General features: G+C 60.2%; 1 protein-coding gene across 2 annotated transcripts; it reads left to right on the forward strand.

The window, feature by feature from the left end:
* The first annotated feature begins 8671 nt into the window (after positions 1 to 8671).
* Positions 8672 to 16136, forward strand: TAMALIN (trafficking regulator and scaffold protein tamalin). Of its 2 annotated transcripts, none has more exons than XM_036458340.2 (8): positions 8672 to 8995; positions 10741 to 10790; positions 12381 to 12435; positions 12542 to 12644; positions 13970 to 14063; positions 14176 to 14242; positions 14465 to 14531; positions 15009 to 16136. In XM_036458340.2, the coding sequence occupies exons 1-8, from the start codon at positions 8753 to 8755 to the stop codon at positions 15503 to 15505; spliced, it is 1176 nt and encodes a 391-aa protein (XP_036314233.1). In that variant the 5' UTR covers positions 8672 to 8752; the 3' UTR covers positions 15506 to 16136. The 2 variants fall into 2 exon arrangements, with proteins under 2 accessions (XP_036314233.1, XP_036314234.1); XM_036458341.2 differs by lacking the exon at positions 8672 to 8995 and adding an exon at positions 10300 to 10507.
* Positions 16137 to 18649: the final 2513 nt, after the last annotated feature.

Below are 18649 nucleotides of genomic sequence, written 5' to 3' on the forward strand. Positions count from 1 at the left end.
TTCTGGTGCCATCTGTATTTTTTCAAAAGTAAATCCTTATTGATTTCAGAGGGGAAGAGAGAAACATGATGAGAGAATCATTAACCGGCTGCCTCCCACATGCCCCCCACTGGTGATCGAGCCTGCAACCCAGCCTTTGGCTGGAATCGAACCTGGGACCTTCTGTCTGAAGGCTAAAGCTCCATCCATTGAGCCAAACGGGCTAGGGCCTGGTGCCATCCGTTTTTCCATCTGAGTTGCTCCCACTGGGCCAGGTAGCGGGTCACAGAGGAGCTGGGCCAGCCCTGTCGGGGCTCCTGAGACTGTCCTCTGTTCCGTGGAGGGGAAGGCCTGGCACATGAGGGATGGGACACTGAACACCTTCTCCTGGGCTTTGTCTATAGTTTAGTCTTGTATCATTTTCCTTTTTAGACAAAAGAGGGTCTTGATCCTGCTTAGTTGTAAACCACGTCGTCGTCGTGAAAACAGCCTACAAGCTCTCCTCGTTTGCTTCTCCTCACGTGGAGTGTGGATGTGCATTTGGGGCTTTGGACGTGAGTCTCCAGTGGTTCCTCTGGCATTCTCAGGGTGTGGGTGGCTGTGGATGTCTCCAGGCTGAGGGAACCTGGGATAAAAGTCCGAGAATCAGAATTCCACGTTTAGGTGGGACCCTAGAGGTACCCGCGCCTACCACCCATTGGGCACAGCACCCCGCCACGTGGTTGTGGGCCACGTGATTTCGAACCTCCCGCTGTGACACTCAGGATCATACCTTGCATGTCTGCTGTGGAGAGCGTCCTTCCTCACGTAGAACCGGGCAACCTCCGTGTGACTTCCATCCGCAAGCACTTCAGAGTGCTTTCTCTCTTCCTTATAAGGCCCTTGTAATACGTGAAGGCAGCTGTCATGTCACCACGAATCTGGCAAAGCTTCGGGTTTCTTCAGTTAATATCAGCAGACACTTACGTGTGCTGAGCAATGCGCCCAAATTTGCTTTATGTGTTTGATTGCTTTAATCCTAAAAGCGTGTGAGGTGGGCATCATTGTCCTCTCTTTATAGATTAGGAATCGGGGGTTAGAGTACTCAAGAAGATGGCCAGTAAATCCAATAAGCACAGCTCATGGGCTGGAAAAGACCTTGGGTTTAGGATGTCGGACTGCAGCCCTTTAGCCTTTGTCCAGCCTCCGTGGTCCTCGGTTCCTCCCCAGGCCTGCGGCTCTTCGCTGAGCCTCTGGAGCCCCGGCCAGGAAGAGCACGTAACATTTCACCTCGGCATCAGCTGGCAGCACAGACCAGAACGGGAGCCCCGGGCTGTGCCTGACACCGGCAGGTCACATCCCATGGCTGCGTCTCCTATCTCGGGTTGAGTAAAATCCAGCCTCCTTCCTCCGTCCTTTATAAGGGAAGTTGAACTCAGGTGCAGGACCACATGTGTTTACCCTGTTAAGTTTTACCATAAGTTTTAGAACCTGCCCGTTGCTCTGGCCTGTCGATATTTTAAAATTCTGATGGTTTGCTGAAACCGGTTTGGCTCAGCGGTTTCTCTCTCATCGACATTTGTAGCTCTCTATCTCTCTCCCTTCCTCTTTGTAAAGAATCAATAAAATATATTTTTAAAAAAAATTCTGATGGTTTTCCTAGACTTTTTCCTTGTTTTCCCATCTGAGACTGTGGGCTGGAGAAAGTCTAGTAACTTACTTTTCGAAGTTGGCTTTTTAAGTTTGGCATCTATCCCCATTTCCCAGGTTACCTGCTGATTAAATGCTCCCTAGCCACAATTCTCTGACGCACAAGGAAACAGCAGAAGCCCAGGTAGCTTGCTGAAGTGGCCAAGTACGTACTGGGGCCGCTGCCTCTCTTTGACCTACCTGTGTGTCAGAAGGAACGGGGAAGTGGCTTGTAGCTAATCTCAACCCAGTTGAAAAGACAGTCGGTTACCTTGCAGGCATGGACCTCCAATTCCCTAGGCTAGGGGTGTCGAACTCAATCAGAGAAGGGGCCAAAATCTAAAATCCAGCCTAAATCTCGGGCCGAATGGTTTACTGAACAGTTATAAACTGTCATTGTGATGGAAATGCAGCGGAGTGCAGTGATGACAGCGCGGTGCGGGCCACATTGCAAGGCCTGGCGGGACGGATTTGGCCCGAGGGCCTTGTGTTTGACACATGTGCCTAGGCTATGGATTGCAGGTTCAACTTCATTCTGGAAATCAGAATGCCAGCCATTCTGGTACCTTTTCATGTGCCCTTGGAGGTTACTAACAGGGTTTCACCTTTGTAAGGCCCAGTCCAGGAGACCTGAATCCATTTGGCTGGTGTGTCACTTAGGTTTCCGTTACACACATTTTACATTCCTGCTTCCTCCTTACCCCCAGGCCATGTCTTGTGATCTTCGCAGTCTGGAAAACATGATTGCTAAAAACAACCAAAACAAAATAAGGAGTAGAGTAGAAGCCTTCAAGAGACACTTGGGATCATAGAGGGATGCAGAATGAAGGTGGTGGGAGGGGAGGAAACTTTGGATCCAGCCAGGAATGCTGTATTAGGGTTCCCCAGAGAAAGAACCAGTAAGGTGGGTGAGTGGGTGGGTGGGTGGGTAGATGGATGGATAGATAGATTTTTTTAAAATATAATTTATTCATTTTTCACAGAGAGGAAGGGAGCGGACAGAGAGTTAAGAAGCATCACTGAGAGAGAGACATTGATCAGCTGCCTCCTGCACACATCCCACTGGGTATGTGCCCACTACCAAAGTACATGCCCTTGACTGGAATCAAACCTGGGACCCTTCAGTCTGTAGACTGGCTCTCTATCCACTGAGCCAAGCCAGTCAGAATAGATAGATTTTTTAAAGGAATTGATTCATGGTTTTGGGGCTGGCAAGTCTGAAATGAGGCCAACACGCTAGAGAGCCAGGGAAGAATTGACGGCGCAGTCTTGTGTCCGAAGGCAGCCTGGAGGCAGAATTCCTTTTTCCTCAGGGGCCTCAGTGTTTTAAGGCTTTCAGCGGAGTGATGAAGCCCAACCACATTTGCAAGGCAATCTGCTTTGCTGAAATTCTACTGATTTAAAGGTTAATCATACCTCAAACATGCCTTCACAACAATGTCTAAGCTGGTGTTTGACCAAGCACCTGGCAGCACACCCAACAGAGAGTTAGTTGATGGGCACTCCATGGTCAGACAGGATGGCATAAGGAATATGACAGAGAGCCCTGGATCTGTCTGGGAATGCTCTTTGGAAGCCAAGGATAGGGCTCATGGGGTAGGAAGGTTTAAGGAACAATTAATGAATATTAATAATAAGTAGATTGTTATTAAATAAGCATTTGTCGAGCAACTGTAGTGTGTAAAGCAGAAGGCAGAATGAACAATCATCAGAGAGAGAGGACCTGTAGGGAGGGAATGATGAAGCAAGTCCCACTACGGAGTGATGGAAGCACAGATGCCGGGCCTAGAGAACCACGGGACTGCCCTCCGGGCTCCTCACTGGCCGAACAGACTAGTAAATTGGTAACTACAAGGAACTGAGATAAGGGCTGTGATAAGGACAGACACTGAATGCTCTGGGAACTGAGGACAAACAAGAGGTTGGGTGCTGGAAAACATCTGTTTCACTAAAAAAGAGATCTTGACAGGAAGGCTGGTCAACAACCTTAATTGCTCTAACCTTTAGTTGAGATATTGTTAGCTGAAGCAGCCTCCACCTTGTTTGTCCCATGTAAGTCTCTGTTATTTCCTGCCTAAGGGCTACATGTAATTTCTGTTGATGTTGCCTAAGATGTTTTCCCCAAAGCTTCAATAAAAGGGATGACAGGGCCAGAGCAGGAGTAGTTCTCCCACTAGAGTTGGACTACTGCCTGGCCCCCCATATTGCCAAGTTGAATTTCTTCAAAGTCTCAAGTCTCTTCATTTGTGTGCGGCCCTTCTCCAGAACCCGAACCCTGAATTGGAACTCTTTCCACGTGGGTTGTGAAGAGATTCCTATAGTTGGGGTCAAAAGAGGTGACATCTCATCTTTTCTGGAGCAGACATTGGCCTGCTGATTGAGGAGAGGAGGGAGTTTTGGTCAAAATGAGTGTGTCCCAAGAACCACGTAAGTCAGTACGGCTGGTGCAGGGGAGCCAGGGCTGCAACGGAGCCGTCATGTGCTGAAAAAGCATTCATTCAGGGGCCACCAATGCCATCACTTCCCGTGCAGCTACCCCGAAGGTGCTAACCTATCAGTCATTTTTCCCCCTCTTGAGTCTGGACGTGGCCTCCACATTTTTCTCAGCAGCATGCTTATGTGGAGTTGTCCCATAACGCCTCTCGGTCGTTCCCAATGCAGGGAACGGGCACGTTAAAGCAAGGCTTTACGCAAGGGCGGGATGTGACCCTGTAGGTGTTTGGGGACAATCACAGCACTGACTCCAGGAAGCAACTGCAGTGGTGGGAGCAGGATCAGCTGCAGGAAAGGGGGAGACAACTGGTAGAATGCATGGGTTTGGGGCGTGAGCAAAAGCAAACAGTGAGAGAAAGAGGCGTGCTGGGCAGTGTAAACAGGAGAGTCTTAGCCTGGTGCCCGCTGCTCCCCCCCTCCCCCGCCCCCTCTGAGAGGGAATGAACCACCAGAGCAGCTGTGTTAGCCAAGAGGGTGGAGACCCGGGGAACCTGGGTCCCTAAGAGCTGCCGCTTTCTGTCCTAACTGAAGCAGGTAAACCATGCATACCTCTGTCCTGGAGGGTGCTGTACGGAGAGCAGGAAAGTGACCCTCCTTTTTTCCACCAGTCTGACTTGTTCAGGCTGGAGACACCTTGCCATCCCAGCACAAGAGAATCTCTGACCTCTGGGTGGGACCAAACTCAGAGGCCACCCATATCCAAGGAAATAAACGGTCCTATCTGCCTCGCCCCAACATGCAAACCCCCTAGAATCACGTCTGGGTTGGGCTGGATCCCCCTGCCGCTGGGGTCCCCCGAGCCACAGCACCACACTCACACTAACCTGTGGGAACTGCTGAGCAATAGGAGTCATTCCGAAACACAACCACTCCTTCCCTGTCAGCTGCCCACCGGCTGTCCATGCCTCCCTCAGTGCCATGCAACTGGGGCCCAGCCCCTCATTCCTGACCGGAGAGCCAGCTGAGTCCCAGGCCTCCTTCCCTCCCTCCCCCCAACCCCCTGCAACACCCAGAGAGGAGCCCCGGGGGCAGACAGTCATCCCTCCAGCTCTGCCACTGAGACTCCAGAGGGGCCTGAGGTTCTGGGGTGAGATCCAGCTCTCCCACTTCCTCTTGGGGGCTGTTGAGTGTCCGGGCAAGGGCTTGTGCCGAAGAGAAGGGAGTCCTACCTTGGCCTTGTCCAGGAGCTGAGGCCCTGCTGTCTGTGCCCCCAGCACAAGCCAAGCCCTGTCCTGCGAGCTGGGAGCTCGGGCGGCTGGGGCAAAAGGAAGCCAGAGGCGGGGAGCTCCTCCTGAAAGGCAGGGGGCTTGCCCTTGGGAATGAAGTACCAGTGGAGTGCGAGGAGCCAGAGTGACGGGGCTTTTGCAAGGGGCTTCCCAGAGAGAGGAGAGGGGAGACTGGCCCTGGTTTGGGGTGCTGCAGAGTGCAGCACGCTCCCCCCGCCTCCCCACCCCCCAGCGTCAAGGAGCTGCAGGAGCCGGATGAGGAGGAGATGCCGGACCTCGGCCTCGGAGGCAGTGCTGGAGGCTCGGCAAAGGCAGAGGTCAGGGCCTCTGTGCGGTCGGCGGAGGTTACACACCAGGCCGCCCGCCAGCCCTCTGTCTTCCCGGTGAGTTCCTCCTGCAGCGGGGCAGCGCCAGCTGAGGTCCAACGCAGCTTCCTCTCGGTGGCTAACGTGGAGCGGGGCTCCTCCGGGGAACACAGGCCCTGGGGTGGGAGAGTTGGGGGGACCCACACCACCAGCTGGGGTTCCCCGTGGAGTCCTGGAACCAGCCCTGCGGTCTGATTTGAAGGTTTTCCACCAGGAGACTCGTGACCACCAGAGGGCATCACCACCCCACAGTGTGGTATCATCACCGCCTTTTCCCTGGAGAAGCTGGGGAGGGGAGGGTGGAGGTGGGAGCAAGCAGTCAGGGCTCTGCGCTCTCAGGGGAGCTACCAGCAACGAACAAAACAGCCCCGGGGTCAAGAGCCCGGGATCTCGTGGTGAAAGCACCTGTTCGGCCACCCTCTTGGCCTCGGGTTGCCTCCTCTGATAGACCAGGGCTTTCCACATGGTAACCCTTCGGACCATAAGGCCCTTTCCAGCTCTGAAATTCCTGGGTTTGGGGAATCGTGCAATGACCCTGACAGAACTGCATCCCCCATGCCCACCCTCCCTCTGGGGCTCTCTGCCTGGCAGGAGGGGGGGCCTCTGCTTGGAGCAGGGAGGCAGACGGGCCTGCATGCTGAGGGGGGTCTGCCTCCGCCACGGCCTGGAGGACGGTCTCCGCAGGGCTGTCGCCTCGGTGCTGCGCTGCCCACGTGTCCACGCCCCCAGCCCCCGGCAGGGAGGTGTCGGTGAGTGAATGAGGCCGCCCCTCCGGGAGAGGCAGGATGGCGGCCCTTTCGCAGGTCTCTGCGGGGATAAGCACAGGAATACAGAGAATAGAAACCATTGCCTCTGCCGCCTTCGCTCGCCTCCCACCCTCACCCCACCCCCAGCGCAGATGCCGTCTGTCAGGAGCAGGCAGCAGACGGTCCAGGGGTCCATCTGTGCTAATGCTTCACAATAGAGCCGCGTGTTTCCCCACCGACACCCCCTCAGCCCCTCCTTCGATGGCCACTTGGTGGTGCCAAGGGGAGAAGTGGGAGGAGGAGGATGAAGGCACCCTGGGAGTTAGCGCTCGGCTCCTGGCAGTCCCCCCTGCACCCCTGCCCCCCACCCAACAGGCATGCTGCCATCTGGACTTGTGTGGTCACCGAGGGGCAGAGTACCCCCCTCCCACCCACACCACCTGCAGGGCAGGGCCCCGGGGCCCGGGGCCTGGGGCCCGGGAAGAGACAGACACAGAAAGTCAAGGAGACAAGGAAGCAAGGCGACTGTGTGACAGACCCCTGAGTGAGATGAACGGGAGACAGCCTGTCCTGGCTGCCCCGGGTGGACGTGGCCACTTGTCCCTCCGAACGCCTCATGCCAGGTGTCCGACACCGCACCTGTGTGGGCACACTCCCCGCAAGCCCCGGAGCCTTTGTCACCCCAGTGCCCGCCAGGACCTGGCCTGCAGCCGGGCTTCCCTGCGGGGAGAAGGAAGAGCTGAAGGTGACAGCATGAGTGCGGTGGCTTGCAGGCTCTGGAATCGGGCTGCCAGGGGTTGAATCTCAGCTCTGCCACTCAGTAGCCTAGGGCAATGGTCGGCAAACTCCTTAGTCAACGGAGCCAAATATCAACAGTACAACGATTGACATTTCTTTTGAGAGCCACATTTTTTAAACTTAAACTATATAGGTAGGTACGTTGTTATTAACCTAATTAGAGTACTCCTAAGCTGGCCTTTGCTAAAAACTCAAGGGGCCAAAAAGCCGCATGTGGCTCGAGAGCCGCAGTTTGCCGACCACTGGCCTAGAGCAAGTTACTGAGCCTAGCTGGGCCTGGGCTTCCTGTGTGTAAGGGAGGGTGATCACACCTGTGTCACAGGGTTGTCATGAGAACCAAGTGAGTTAATTTGTGTATGCAAAGCATATGCAGAGCAGGGTGCACAGCACATGGTCCGTGTGCGTGAATGCTAGCATCAAGGCTGACACAGGGACAGCGCTCCCCGGCCTTGGCCTCTGTGCAGTGGCTGAGGTGGTGCTGGGCCCCCTGTGGGGGTTACCACCCTGCGGGAGTTCCCCGCTCCTCAGACGCCAGACCTGGCCTTCCCCTTCCTCCTCTCACTTCTTATTCGGGCACCTCTGACGGCAGCGCCTTCAGCTGGGCCGCCCACCTCTCTGTGGCCTGGGGCCCTCAGCCTGGGTCAGAGCGGGGCTGAGCACACCCCAAGCTTGAACTCCGGAGCAGCGGAGGGAGGCACACCGCCTCCCCATGAGTCAGCTCCTCAGTGTGCTGGGGAGGGGGTGGTGAGCTCTGACGTCAGGGGCTGAGGACAGGTTTCCCCAGGAGGGGCCACTTCTTCCCCTCCGAGGGGCCGGCCGGGATAAGCCCACCGTCTCCAGGGTTCCCACCCCTTTCCTTCCCCTGACTTGGGGGGCGGAGGAGGCCTCTCTGACCTCCGCTGGGGAGCCTGGCCTCGCCCTCCGTGAGCCCTGCACAGCCCCGGGCCTCTCCGCTGGCCCACCGTCCTCCGCAGCTCCCAGGTCTCCCGGAGCTCCCCTGGGTGCACCCCTCCTCACCGGACCCCTTCCCGCTCCTCCACCGCCAGGGGTCCCCGAGTCCCCAGAGCATCCTCCCTCAGAGGTTCACCTCTTCCAGCGAACCCCTCCCCAGCCCCCCTCCCCCAGGGGCCACGGAGACCCGGGGCCGCCCAGGACGCCCGGCTTTCCCCCCCTCCTTTTCTCCCCGTCCGTGGCCAGGTCCCCCCACTGAGCGCTCCGCTCCCCGACTTTCCCCGCGCGCCGCGCCGGGCTCCGGGCTCCGGGCTCCGGGCTCCGGGCTCCGGGCTCCGGGCTCCGGGCGCCCCCGGGGGCGGGGCCTGCGCTGGGGGCTTGGCCGCCGGGAGGCCGCCCCGCCCCGCCCGGCCCGCCCGCGGAGCCTATAAAGGGAGGCGCCGCCCGCCCGGCGGCACCCCGAGCTGCAGCCCGTCGCCTGCGGCGGAGCCAGCGCCTCCGAGGGGCGCCGGCCGCGGCCGCAGCGATGACCCTCCGCCGGCTCCGGAAGCCGCCGCCGAAGGAGGAGGCGGCCGCCGCCCCCGGCCCCGCCGCCCGGGCGCCCGCCCCCGGAGGGGCCCCGGCGCGGCCCCCGGCCTCGGGCGCCCCCGCAGCCGCCGCCGGCGCCGGGCCCGCGGGGGACGCGCTGTACGCGGCGCTGGAGGACGTCCACCCCGCCGAGCTGTACCGCGCGCTCGCCGTGTCGGGGGGCACCCTGCCCCGCCGGAAGGTGCGTCCTCCCCGCCGGCCTCACGGACCCTCCGGGCCGCTACCCCGCCCCGGAGTCCCTTACCCGGACCTCCAGCCCGCAGCACCCCCACCTGTGCCCCCCGCGACCCTCCCAGCATCCCGCCCAGGGCCCCCCAGTCCGCCGCTATGCTCCCCAGCCCGACCCCCCACGGCCAGGGCCAGACCAGCCGAGTTCCCTCGGCCCCGTCCCTGGAGCTGCCCGCCCCTGGCCCCCGCCTCGCCGCCGCCCCATCTCGGGGCTCTCCCTCCTGACCCCCCTGCACCCCCTTTTCCTCCTCATCCAGCTGGCCGGCACCTCCGCGCCTTGCCTCCCGGAGCCCGAGGGCCCCTCGCGGGCTCCTGCAGGGGAGCGGGGCCGGGCTGGGGTCCCGGTGGAGAGGACGGTCCGGGGCGCTCCCCCCTCGGAGCGGGCTCTGGGCGCCTGGGCCGGGGCTGCCGCCCTGCGGGGGGCGAGGTCACGGCTCCGGGACCTGGCCGGGCCGGACCGGCCGGACCGGACGCGGTGGGAGGGGTCCCAGGCGCCCGCGGGGCAGGAAGGATGCGGGCCTCGCCTGCCCTCCGCGTCTCCCCTCCTCCGCGGGCTCTTCCTCTGGCCCCAGGGAAGCCCGAGCTCTGAGCAGGGGGCCGGGGTGGGGGTACAGACCCAGGTTAGGAGAGGGGGCTGGCGGTCTTTCCTTGCTCGGTCCCCCTCCTCCTCCTCCTCCTCCCCTGGCCCTCGGCTCCCCCCACACAATGAACAGCTTGTTGAGGATTTGCATTTTATGAAAATAGGGTGGAAAGACAAAGGGGTCTCTCTCTGGGCTGCCCCGTGCTTCCTCCCCGGCCCCTTGGGAAGTGTCCCCACCCCTGAGGTCAGTCTCTGGCTCTGGAGAAAGAGGGTCCCCTTAGTCCCCTTATCTTCCGAGCCTTGGGGAGGCTGGTGAGGAGAGCTAACCAGGGCACCAACCAGGAAGGCCCAGGGCGCCTTGGGCTCATGGGACAGTGGCTGGTCTGGGACTTATCTTCCGAGGATCAATACTTTAGGGGGAGAGAAGGGGTAGGGGGTAGGGAAGGACTGTTTTAGTTTCTCAAGGGCCCTAAAGAGTCAGGAACCCTCTGCTCTTTCATCCCCCCAAAAATAAACAAACAAAAAGAACTCCCAATCTCTCTCCTAAATATGATGAGACTTAAGGACACGTTGGAGGCCTAAGGATTTTGTTTGTTTGTTTGTTCTTGTCCCAGAAAGCATCCAATGCCCAGGTCCCTGAAATACTCTGGCCCCTCTGGCCCCTGCCTCCCCGCAGTTGGGCTGGGATTGCCCGCCCTCAGACCTGGGCCCGGAGCCCAGCGCTCCAAGCCACTGTCTGCGGCTGAGAGATTAGGAGAGGCCTGCCTGGCGGGCGGTCTCTGGAGCGCCCTGACGGGCGTCTGCGAGGCCCGGGCCCTCGCACCCCGGGGTGGAGACTGTTCTGCCGAGATGAGTGCAACACCCACCCCCAGTGCGAGCCTAGAGGTCCGTGTGTCTGGAACCCGGGACTGTGTGTCTCTGCAGTCCCCCTACGGGGAGGATGCCGAGGGGTGACGCTGATAGTGGACTTAGCAAGTAGTTAAGCAGATGTGCAACTGGGACCAGCCTGCAGGGAGTGCTGGGGCCGGGGAACCTCCCAGAGCCATGCCCTCAGCATCTGCTCAGGGACAGCCCTCTTCTCACCTGCCCCTTCCTGACTCTAACATCTTCCTGCCCAGGGTTCAGGATTCCGCTGGAAGAATCTCAGCCAGAGTCCTGAGCAGCAGCGGTGAGTAACCACCACCCCTGCCCCTGCCCTGGCTCAAAGCGGGGAGGCACCTGGGGGAGGTGGGGGGCAGCCTGACAGTATCTCGCCCAGCCCGGGGGAGTCATTCTCCCACCCTTTCAGCGTGGCTCCCTCCTGTGAAGTAAGGGGCAGGTGTGGGTGTGGGTGTGGGTGTGGGTGTGGGCTGTGTGAAGGGGGTGGCACAGAAAGAGTCCCTATTTTTGAGTCATCAGATGCTCCTCAACCCACCTCTGGTCCCTGCCAATGTCCCCTCCCTCGGGAGGCCTGGACCTGGGAGGTGAGGAAGGTAAGAGAAGTTTCCAGGGTCCTGAGCCCTCCCAGCCCCAGCCAATCCAGAGGGCCCAGACCGTAGCCGAGCTGTGTCCAGCTGCTTCAGTCTCGCTGCCCCGGCTTCCAGAACCCGCCCCATCCCGTGGCAGCCCTGCCAGGAAGGGTCTGAGGGAGCGCAGACCTCAGTGCTGCTCCGGGCCCCACTCAGCCGGGTCCCGGTCTGGGCCTGGCTTCTTCTAAAACGGACCAGCTGGCCAGATGGGCCTGCTCGGTGCCTGAGCGAAGAGCTGTTTTTATACGTCTAAAAGGTTGTTAAAATAAAAACAAAGAACCGTGTATGAGAGGCTGAATGAACTCCGAAAAGAAAGCCTAAACTATTTACTGCCTGACCCTTTGCCGAAAAAGTTTGCTAGCCCTTCCAGAAAACCCGAGCGCCCTGGGATAAACACAGACTCCTCAGCCGCCCTGCTCCCTTCCCGAACCCCTCCGAGGGCTCCGGCTGGGAATTGCCACTCAGCACTTGGGGAGTAGTATCTGGGTCAGGCTGCGAGCCGGGGACCCGGGTCTCCAGGGCCTCTCCTAGGCGAGGAGCCGCGAAGGGGCCTTTGGCAGCTGCTCTCACTCTGCCTCTGGCGGGGAGGGAAGGAAGGGGGCGGAGTGGGCAGAGGAAACTCTAGGCTCCCCCAGCAGGCGAGGACCTGGAGCCGCTCCAGACCATTGTGTCCAGTGGGCAGGCCCTCCGAGCGTGCGGGAAGGGGCGGCCTTGAGGCTCCCCTCCCCCCAGCGCTCACATCTGGTGGGCCGGCCCCACCGAAGCTGGGAGGAGCAGCTGTGGTCTGGGCTCAGCCTCGTGACTGGCCTCTGGGGGGGCGGAGGGGGAGGGCGGGGGCAGGGCGCAGGGCCAGCCCTCTTCCCAAGGCTGTGGATCAGAGGAGGCTCCAGGCTGGGGCTGAATTTAGAGCCTTCGCTAACTCAGTAAGTGCCACTCTGGGGCTCAGAGGAAGGAGGAACTGACTAAGAAATGATCCAGCTCCTCCACCAGCTCTGGGAGCTGGACCTTCCCAGTGCCCCCCCCACCGGAGGCTGGATGGACTCTGGGCGGCGGGAGGAAGCTGATTTCGGCTGGGCACGGGGAGGACATTCCAGCAACCTGTGCTGCGAATGAGCTGTCCCTGGAGACAGGGAGCTCTGACGGGCTGTTCCCGAGCCGGCTCCGGCGGCAGTGGCAGGCCACGCTGCGGGACTGCCAAGCTCCTTTCAATGCTGACAGCCTTGATGAGATGGCCCTTGTGTCTCCTGCAGGAAAGTGCTGACTCTGAAGAAGGAGGAAAACCAGACCTTCGGCTTTGAGATCCAGGTGGGAGACGCTGGGTGCAGAGCAAGTGAGGGGTTGGGAGGCCAGTCTGAGGAATGTGGGGGCTCTGCCCCAACCCAGGACTAAGGGGTCCCCTCGTCTGTTACAGACCTACGGCCTTCACCACCGGGAGGAGCAGCGAGTGGAGATGGTGACTTTTGTCTGCCGGGTTCATGAGGCGAGCCCTGCCCAGCTGGCTGGGCTCACGCCAGGTGGGGCCTGAGCTCAGACGCAGGGCTCTGGGAAGGGGTATACCCTTACTCCCAACAGAGGGGGCAAGAACTCTCTCTAAAACAGTTCCCCTCCCTTGCCCTGGTTTAGGAAGGCCGGAAAGAATGGGTAGATTCCAGGCTTTGGTCCAGGCACATTTGCCATTTACCATGTGATCTAGCAGTCTCCTCAATAAATGGGGGCAATGACATGCCCTCACATTATAGTTGGAGAGGAGCCAGGGCCGGGTAAATGCCTGATGATTTTTTAAAATATATTTTATTGATTTTTTTTACAGAGAGGAAGGGAGAGGGATAGAGAGTTAGAAACATTGATGAGAGAGAAACATTGATCAGCTGCCTCCTGCACACCCCCTCCTGGGGATGTGCCCGCAACCCAGGTACATGCCCGTGACCAGAATCGAACCTGGGACCCTTCAGTCTGCAGGCCGACACTCTATCCACTGAGCCAAACCGGTCAGGGCTGCCTGATGATGTTTTGCCTCCTCCTGGCAATTGGGCAACCCAGCGGCTGCAGGAGCTGGGCAAGGAGCAGCCTTCCCTTCGATCTGCCTGATCTTAGGGGTCAGGGCCTATCCTGCCCCTGACCTGGCCCAGCTCTGGGGTACCTGTGTGACTTCCTCTAACAGGGAAATGATGCCTCCAGGAGACGACCCTGGGGATTGGCCAAGTCTAGAGTCCCAAGTCCCAGGAAGGAGCAGCATGAAACTGCACGAACGGGCCCCTCCCAATTCTGCTACCATTTTCTTCCCGAAGCCCTCACCTGCTTGCCCACTCACCAGCAGCCCCTCATGGCCAAGTGGTATATTGCAACTTTGCAAAACAGGTTCACCCCACTCTCCTTCCAGATCCCCGAGGTGGGCACAGCTGGGGTCATGCCCAGGGCGGTTTGCCCTGCCCGGGGTCAGGAGGCTATGCAGTGGCACAGGGGATGAGCCACACTCCTGCCCAGGGCCGGTGTTAGTTCTCAGCTCGGTGCTGCTCACCCTGCCCCCTCCCTGTCTGTCTGGGTCTCATGACAGCCTTTGGGCTAGACTGAAACAACCTTCTCCGGGGGCAGCCCGAAGTTGCTGGGCGGGCTCGGCCCTTGGGGTCAGAGCTTCCTGAGGGTAGAGTGTGGGGCTGGGTCGAAGAGGGGCTGTCCCCTAGGCTGGGGTCTGGGCCTGGACAGGTTCTTCCCACAGCCATGGGGTGGTGGGAGGGGGAGTTCAGGATGGTTCTGTGGGGTCATTGCCCCTACCCTTTCTGCCTGGGATCCTCCCTCGCACTGAGCAGATGCTGACCTGATCCCCCTCTCTGCCCGGCAGGGGACACCATCGCCAGTGTCAACGGCCTGAACGTGGAAGGCATCCGTCACCGAGAGATCGTGGACATCATCAAGGCATCCGGCAACATTCTCAGGTGCGTGCAGGCGCCAGGGTCCCTGGGAGCCCTGAGCTGAGCTCAGCCTGTCTTGGTGTTTCTGCATCCTGGGCGGGCACTCACTCAGCCTTCGGTTCCCCAACCCCCTCAGGCTGGAAACTCTGTATGGAACTTCCATTCGGAAGGCGGAACTGGAGGCTCGCCTGCAGTACCTGAAGGTAACGCAGCCCGGATAATGGCCGGCTCCCGCCGCCCTCTCCCCGGCCCCGCCCCTGCAGCCTCACGTTTCTTCAGGGGGTCAGTTATCCGAACCTCCGTTTCACCGTAAGGTTTCCCCTGTGAACCCCCTCTCCCCCCAAGCGATTGATCCCTCAGTCTGGACCCACCTCCGGCCGGTCTCCGGCTGGCTCCTGACCGGGAGGCGGGGGCGTGTCTTGCAGCAAACCCTGTATGAGAAGTGGGGAGAATACAGGTCCCTGATGGTGCAGGAGCAGCGGCTGGTGCACGGTGAGTACCTTGGGGCCGCGGTGAAGGGCAATCTGTGCCCCTACTGATACCCTCACGCCCTCAGCCACGTGGCCCCCCCAGAACTGGTGAGCGGGCTCCTTCCAAAGTGAAGAGCGGTCTGTTGAGCTACGACTTTGGGTACAAAACCGCCCTGGACTGGTGGCTACTCTGTTCTCAATAGTCCTCTGAAGGCAGTGTTGGAAAGTCTCTCCATGTTACAGATGGGAACACCAAGGCTCAGAGAGCAGGTTTTACAGTCCCCCACGTGGCTCATGTGCCACACCTAGGCGGTCCCCATAAGGATGGGAGTGCATCATTCATTTGACAGGCAGGGAAGTGGGACTGGGCGTTGGGACTTGCCCAGGGCCACTTAGATGGTTAATAGGAAGTTGCTGTGTCCCCCCCCCCCCCTATCCCCCTATGACCCCCCAGCTGTGCCCTCTGACTCCCTCCCTCCCCCGTCTTTGGCCCCAGCAGGCCTCGTGGTGAAGGACCCCAGCATCTACGACACGTTGGAGTCGGTGCGCTCGTGCCTGTACGGGGCCGGCCTGCTCCCCGGCTCCCTGCCCTTCGGACCGCTGCTGGCCGCGCCCGGGGCCCCCCGCGGGGGCTCGCGGCCGGCTGGGGGCGACCCCGAGGACGCCGTCTACCACACGTGCTTCTTCGAGGGCGTCCCGCCGCCCCCGCCGCCGCCGCCGCCCCCCGCCCGCGCGCCGGGCCCGGGCCCCGGCCCCATCGAGGCGCCGGCCCCGGGGCTGCGGGCCGGGCTGAGCCGCAGCGCCAGCGTGCGGTGCCCGGGCCCCGGCGGCGGCGGCGGCGGCGGCGCGCCCGGCGCGCTCTGGACTGAGGCCCGCGAGCAGGCGCTGTGCGGGCCCGGCCTGCGCAAGGCCAAGTACCGCAGCTTCCGCCGGCGGCTGCTCAAGTTCATCCCCGGACTCAACCGCTCCCTGGAGGAGGAGGAGAGCCAGCTGTAGGGGGGGCGGGCGGGGTGGTATTTATTTATTTATTCGTTCCTGCCCGTGCGGAAAGCTAGGGGGCGCTGGCGAGGGAGATGGGGGACCCCAGGAGCCCAGAGCAGCGGAAGAGGGTCCCTGCCAGCTCAGCGGGGCGCCTGGCTTGTTTGCCCAGCGGGGGACCCCGACCCAGATGCCTTTCCTCCTTCTGCCCGCCCCCCTTCCCCCCCAGCCACCGTGGGAGCTGGCACAGGGAGAACCAGCCGGGCTCCAGGCTGGGAGAGGTTCGGGGGCCATCCTCCATCTGGTCACAGTGCCTTGTGGGGTGTCCCGGAAAGCTCCTCCTGATGGGGGCCCAGCCCACGAAGCCTCCCCTCAGCTTTACTCGGCCCCTGGTCTTGGGGAGAAGAGGCTATGGCCTGTGGCCCCCCCCCCTCTCCACACACACAGTTCCAGCTGAAGGGCCCCCTCACTCCGGCCTCAGCTGGAGGGCTCCGCAGTGCCCAGGGGCCTGTAACCAAGTTGGGGTCTCTGCCCCTTGGTGGGGGGTCAGAAGGAGCATGTCCGGGTGGGGTGAGGGCAGGACTGGCGGTTCCACCGTGTTGCATATTGTTGCTTCTGAACCACAAACTGTATAAAATGTACGGTTTTTTATCTGTGTCGGCGTGGTGACTGCCTGCCGGAGGGAGGGGGCTCAGGCACGCTCTGACTCCACCGTACGCACGTGCACACGCACGCGCGCGCGCGCACACACGTGTACGCACAAACGCTGTGTTTTATGCCTTGTTTACCCGGAGCCCGCAGCCAGGGAAGTAGTCGGGGGATTTCTAACGAGCGTGTCTGGGCCTGAACCGGAGGCCCACGCCCTCTTCAGAACTTAGCTTCTTGTTTCAATGCATCTTGAGTCTCCCTCCCCAAATACCCACAACAGATGGCGGCCACGCCCCCTAAAGTCCTGAGCTGTCCTTGTGTAGATGGCTGTGCGGGGCACCTCCACTTCCCAGAACACCTTAGCCATCATCCAGCCAACCTATGACGGCCCCGTCAGGGGTCTCCTCCGTGGGTTTCCAGTGTCCCCAAAACAAGATTTCTAGCTCGAATCCCCGTCCGGCTTGTGTCCCCCTCTGGGTCCCTGCCCTGGCCAGCTGGTTTTACGGGCACACGGCAGACCCCTCCCCTTAGGGGCCTCTGCACTTGTCCCTGCCAGAGCTGGCCCCTTCAGCCCTCAGCCGCTGCCTCCCGGAGGTCTTGCCGCCCCTCTGAACTACAGCCTTCGGCGAGAAGGAGTCCAACATCTTACTCGTCACCACCTGAAATGGCCTGGATTTTATAGGGTTTGGGTTCTGCCTGGCCGCCCTCCTTCCTGTGCCACTGCCCTTGGCTCCGGACGGCCTTCCTCCTAACTTCCTTATCCCTGGACCATCCTTCACACAGCAAGCCGTTGGGGGAAGAGCTTTCCAAAAAGGAAGTCGGATCATAACCCTTCTCGGCTTAAAACTCGTTATGGCTTCCCCTGGAATAAAAGGAGACCTAAACTGTTGTCCATAACACGTACATCCCTCTGGGCAGACACGGTACAAAAGGCCTCCCGCCCTCTGGGGTGACAGCAGCCACAGGCCCAACCACCTCACAGCTCGAGCCGTTGTGAAGTCCTCCAGGATCTGGCCCCCGCCTGCCTCTCCAAACTGAAGTTGTTTCTCCTTCCGTGTCACATGTAAGCCCCCTGTTCTTTCTAGTCCTCTTCCTCAAATGTGCCAGCTTCTTTCCTGCCTCTGGCCTTAATCCATGCCCTTCTCTCTGCCTGGCGTCCTCTTCTCTCCAAGGCTGATTCCTCCTCAGCGCTCCGCTTAAACATCACCTCCTCAGACTGGCTTCCCTGACCTGTCCCCATTATTCTTATTTTGAGGCCCCTCCCCCATTTTCTTTATAGCATTTACTACCAATTGGTAATTCTTTAAAAATATGTTTTTATTGATTTTAGAGAGGGAGGGAGTGAGGGGGAGAGAGAAACATCGATTGGCTGCCTCAGATACACACACCCCAACAGAGGATTGAACCCACAACCTGGGTGTGTGTCTGACCAGGAATTGAACGGCGAGCCTTTGGTGCACAGGACGAAGCTCAGCCTACTCAGCCACATCGGCCAGGACTACCGATTGGTAATTTCACTGACTTCCTTCCGAAGGCGGGAAACTGCCTCCTTTACCTGTCCCTCCAGGCCTAACACAGCCCTCTCACAGTAGATGGTCGATCAGTGGGAATGCCTCCTGAGGGCCAACCCTTATAGAGCTGGCCACTGCCTCCCACCTCACAGCCCTGGGAATGGGGAGGGGCCCTCCCCGCTCCACCTGTAACGGACATCTGTGGGCCTTTCACGCAATCCCCGGGGGCTGGGTGTCAGCTCCAGACGAGGCCCCTGCACCTGGTGGCCTCCCCTCCCTGGTCCAAGAGGGGGAGGGCATTTGGTTAGGAAAATGGAGCTGCCCCAGGCTCCCTGTTTGAACAGCTGCTCTGCTGTGCCGACAAAGAGGCTCCTGGGCCTCAGGCCTCGGGAGGGGCCTCTCACCTTGTTTCCAGGCCCAGCGCTGCTGGGAGACCGTTTGCCTGGGCACGGCTGCCACCTTCCTGCTCCCAGAGTAGATGCCCAGCCGCTCTCCTCCCAGCTGGTTCTTCCCCTCCCCATGCAGCTTATCCGGAGTGATGTCGGGACTCCTCGCCCAGGCTGACAGGGGCTCCTGACTAGCCCTGTGCACGCAGAGGAGGGGGAGAGGGTACCCAGGGCGGGCGGGGCTGGATCCAACCCTCAGTGGATGGGATGACGGCACCCGCACAGCAGCCTCCTGCCGTGTAGGTGGGTGACAGGGAGTGACTAATGTGTGAGCTGCGATGCTAAAAATTAACCCAGGAATGGCGTTGGGTGGAGGGGTGGGTGTGAGTGGGAAAGGAGCAGGGACTCTTATATCGTGTGGTCGGTATTCCCCCTGCCCTGCCTCCCCTCTTTCACCTCCTACCCTCCTTCTGGTCCCCCCAAAACCTCGGAGGACTCTAGGGGAGCCCTTTCCCACCAAAGCCAAAGGGAGCCCCAATAATGCCAGAGAGGAGGAGGAGGAGAGGGGACACCACTCCCCGGCCTGGGCCTGGTGGAGTGAGGTCACAGCCCTGCAG

This window comes from Pipistrellus kuhlii, unplaced genomic scaffold (genome assembly GCF_014108245.1).
Source record: "Pipistrellus kuhlii isolate mPipKuh1 unplaced genomic scaffold, mPipKuh1.p scaffold_m20_p_3, whole genome shotgun sequence".
Taxonomy (NCBI): Eukaryota; Metazoa; Chordata; class Mammalia; order Chiroptera; family Vespertilionidae; genus Pipistrellus; species Pipistrellus kuhlii.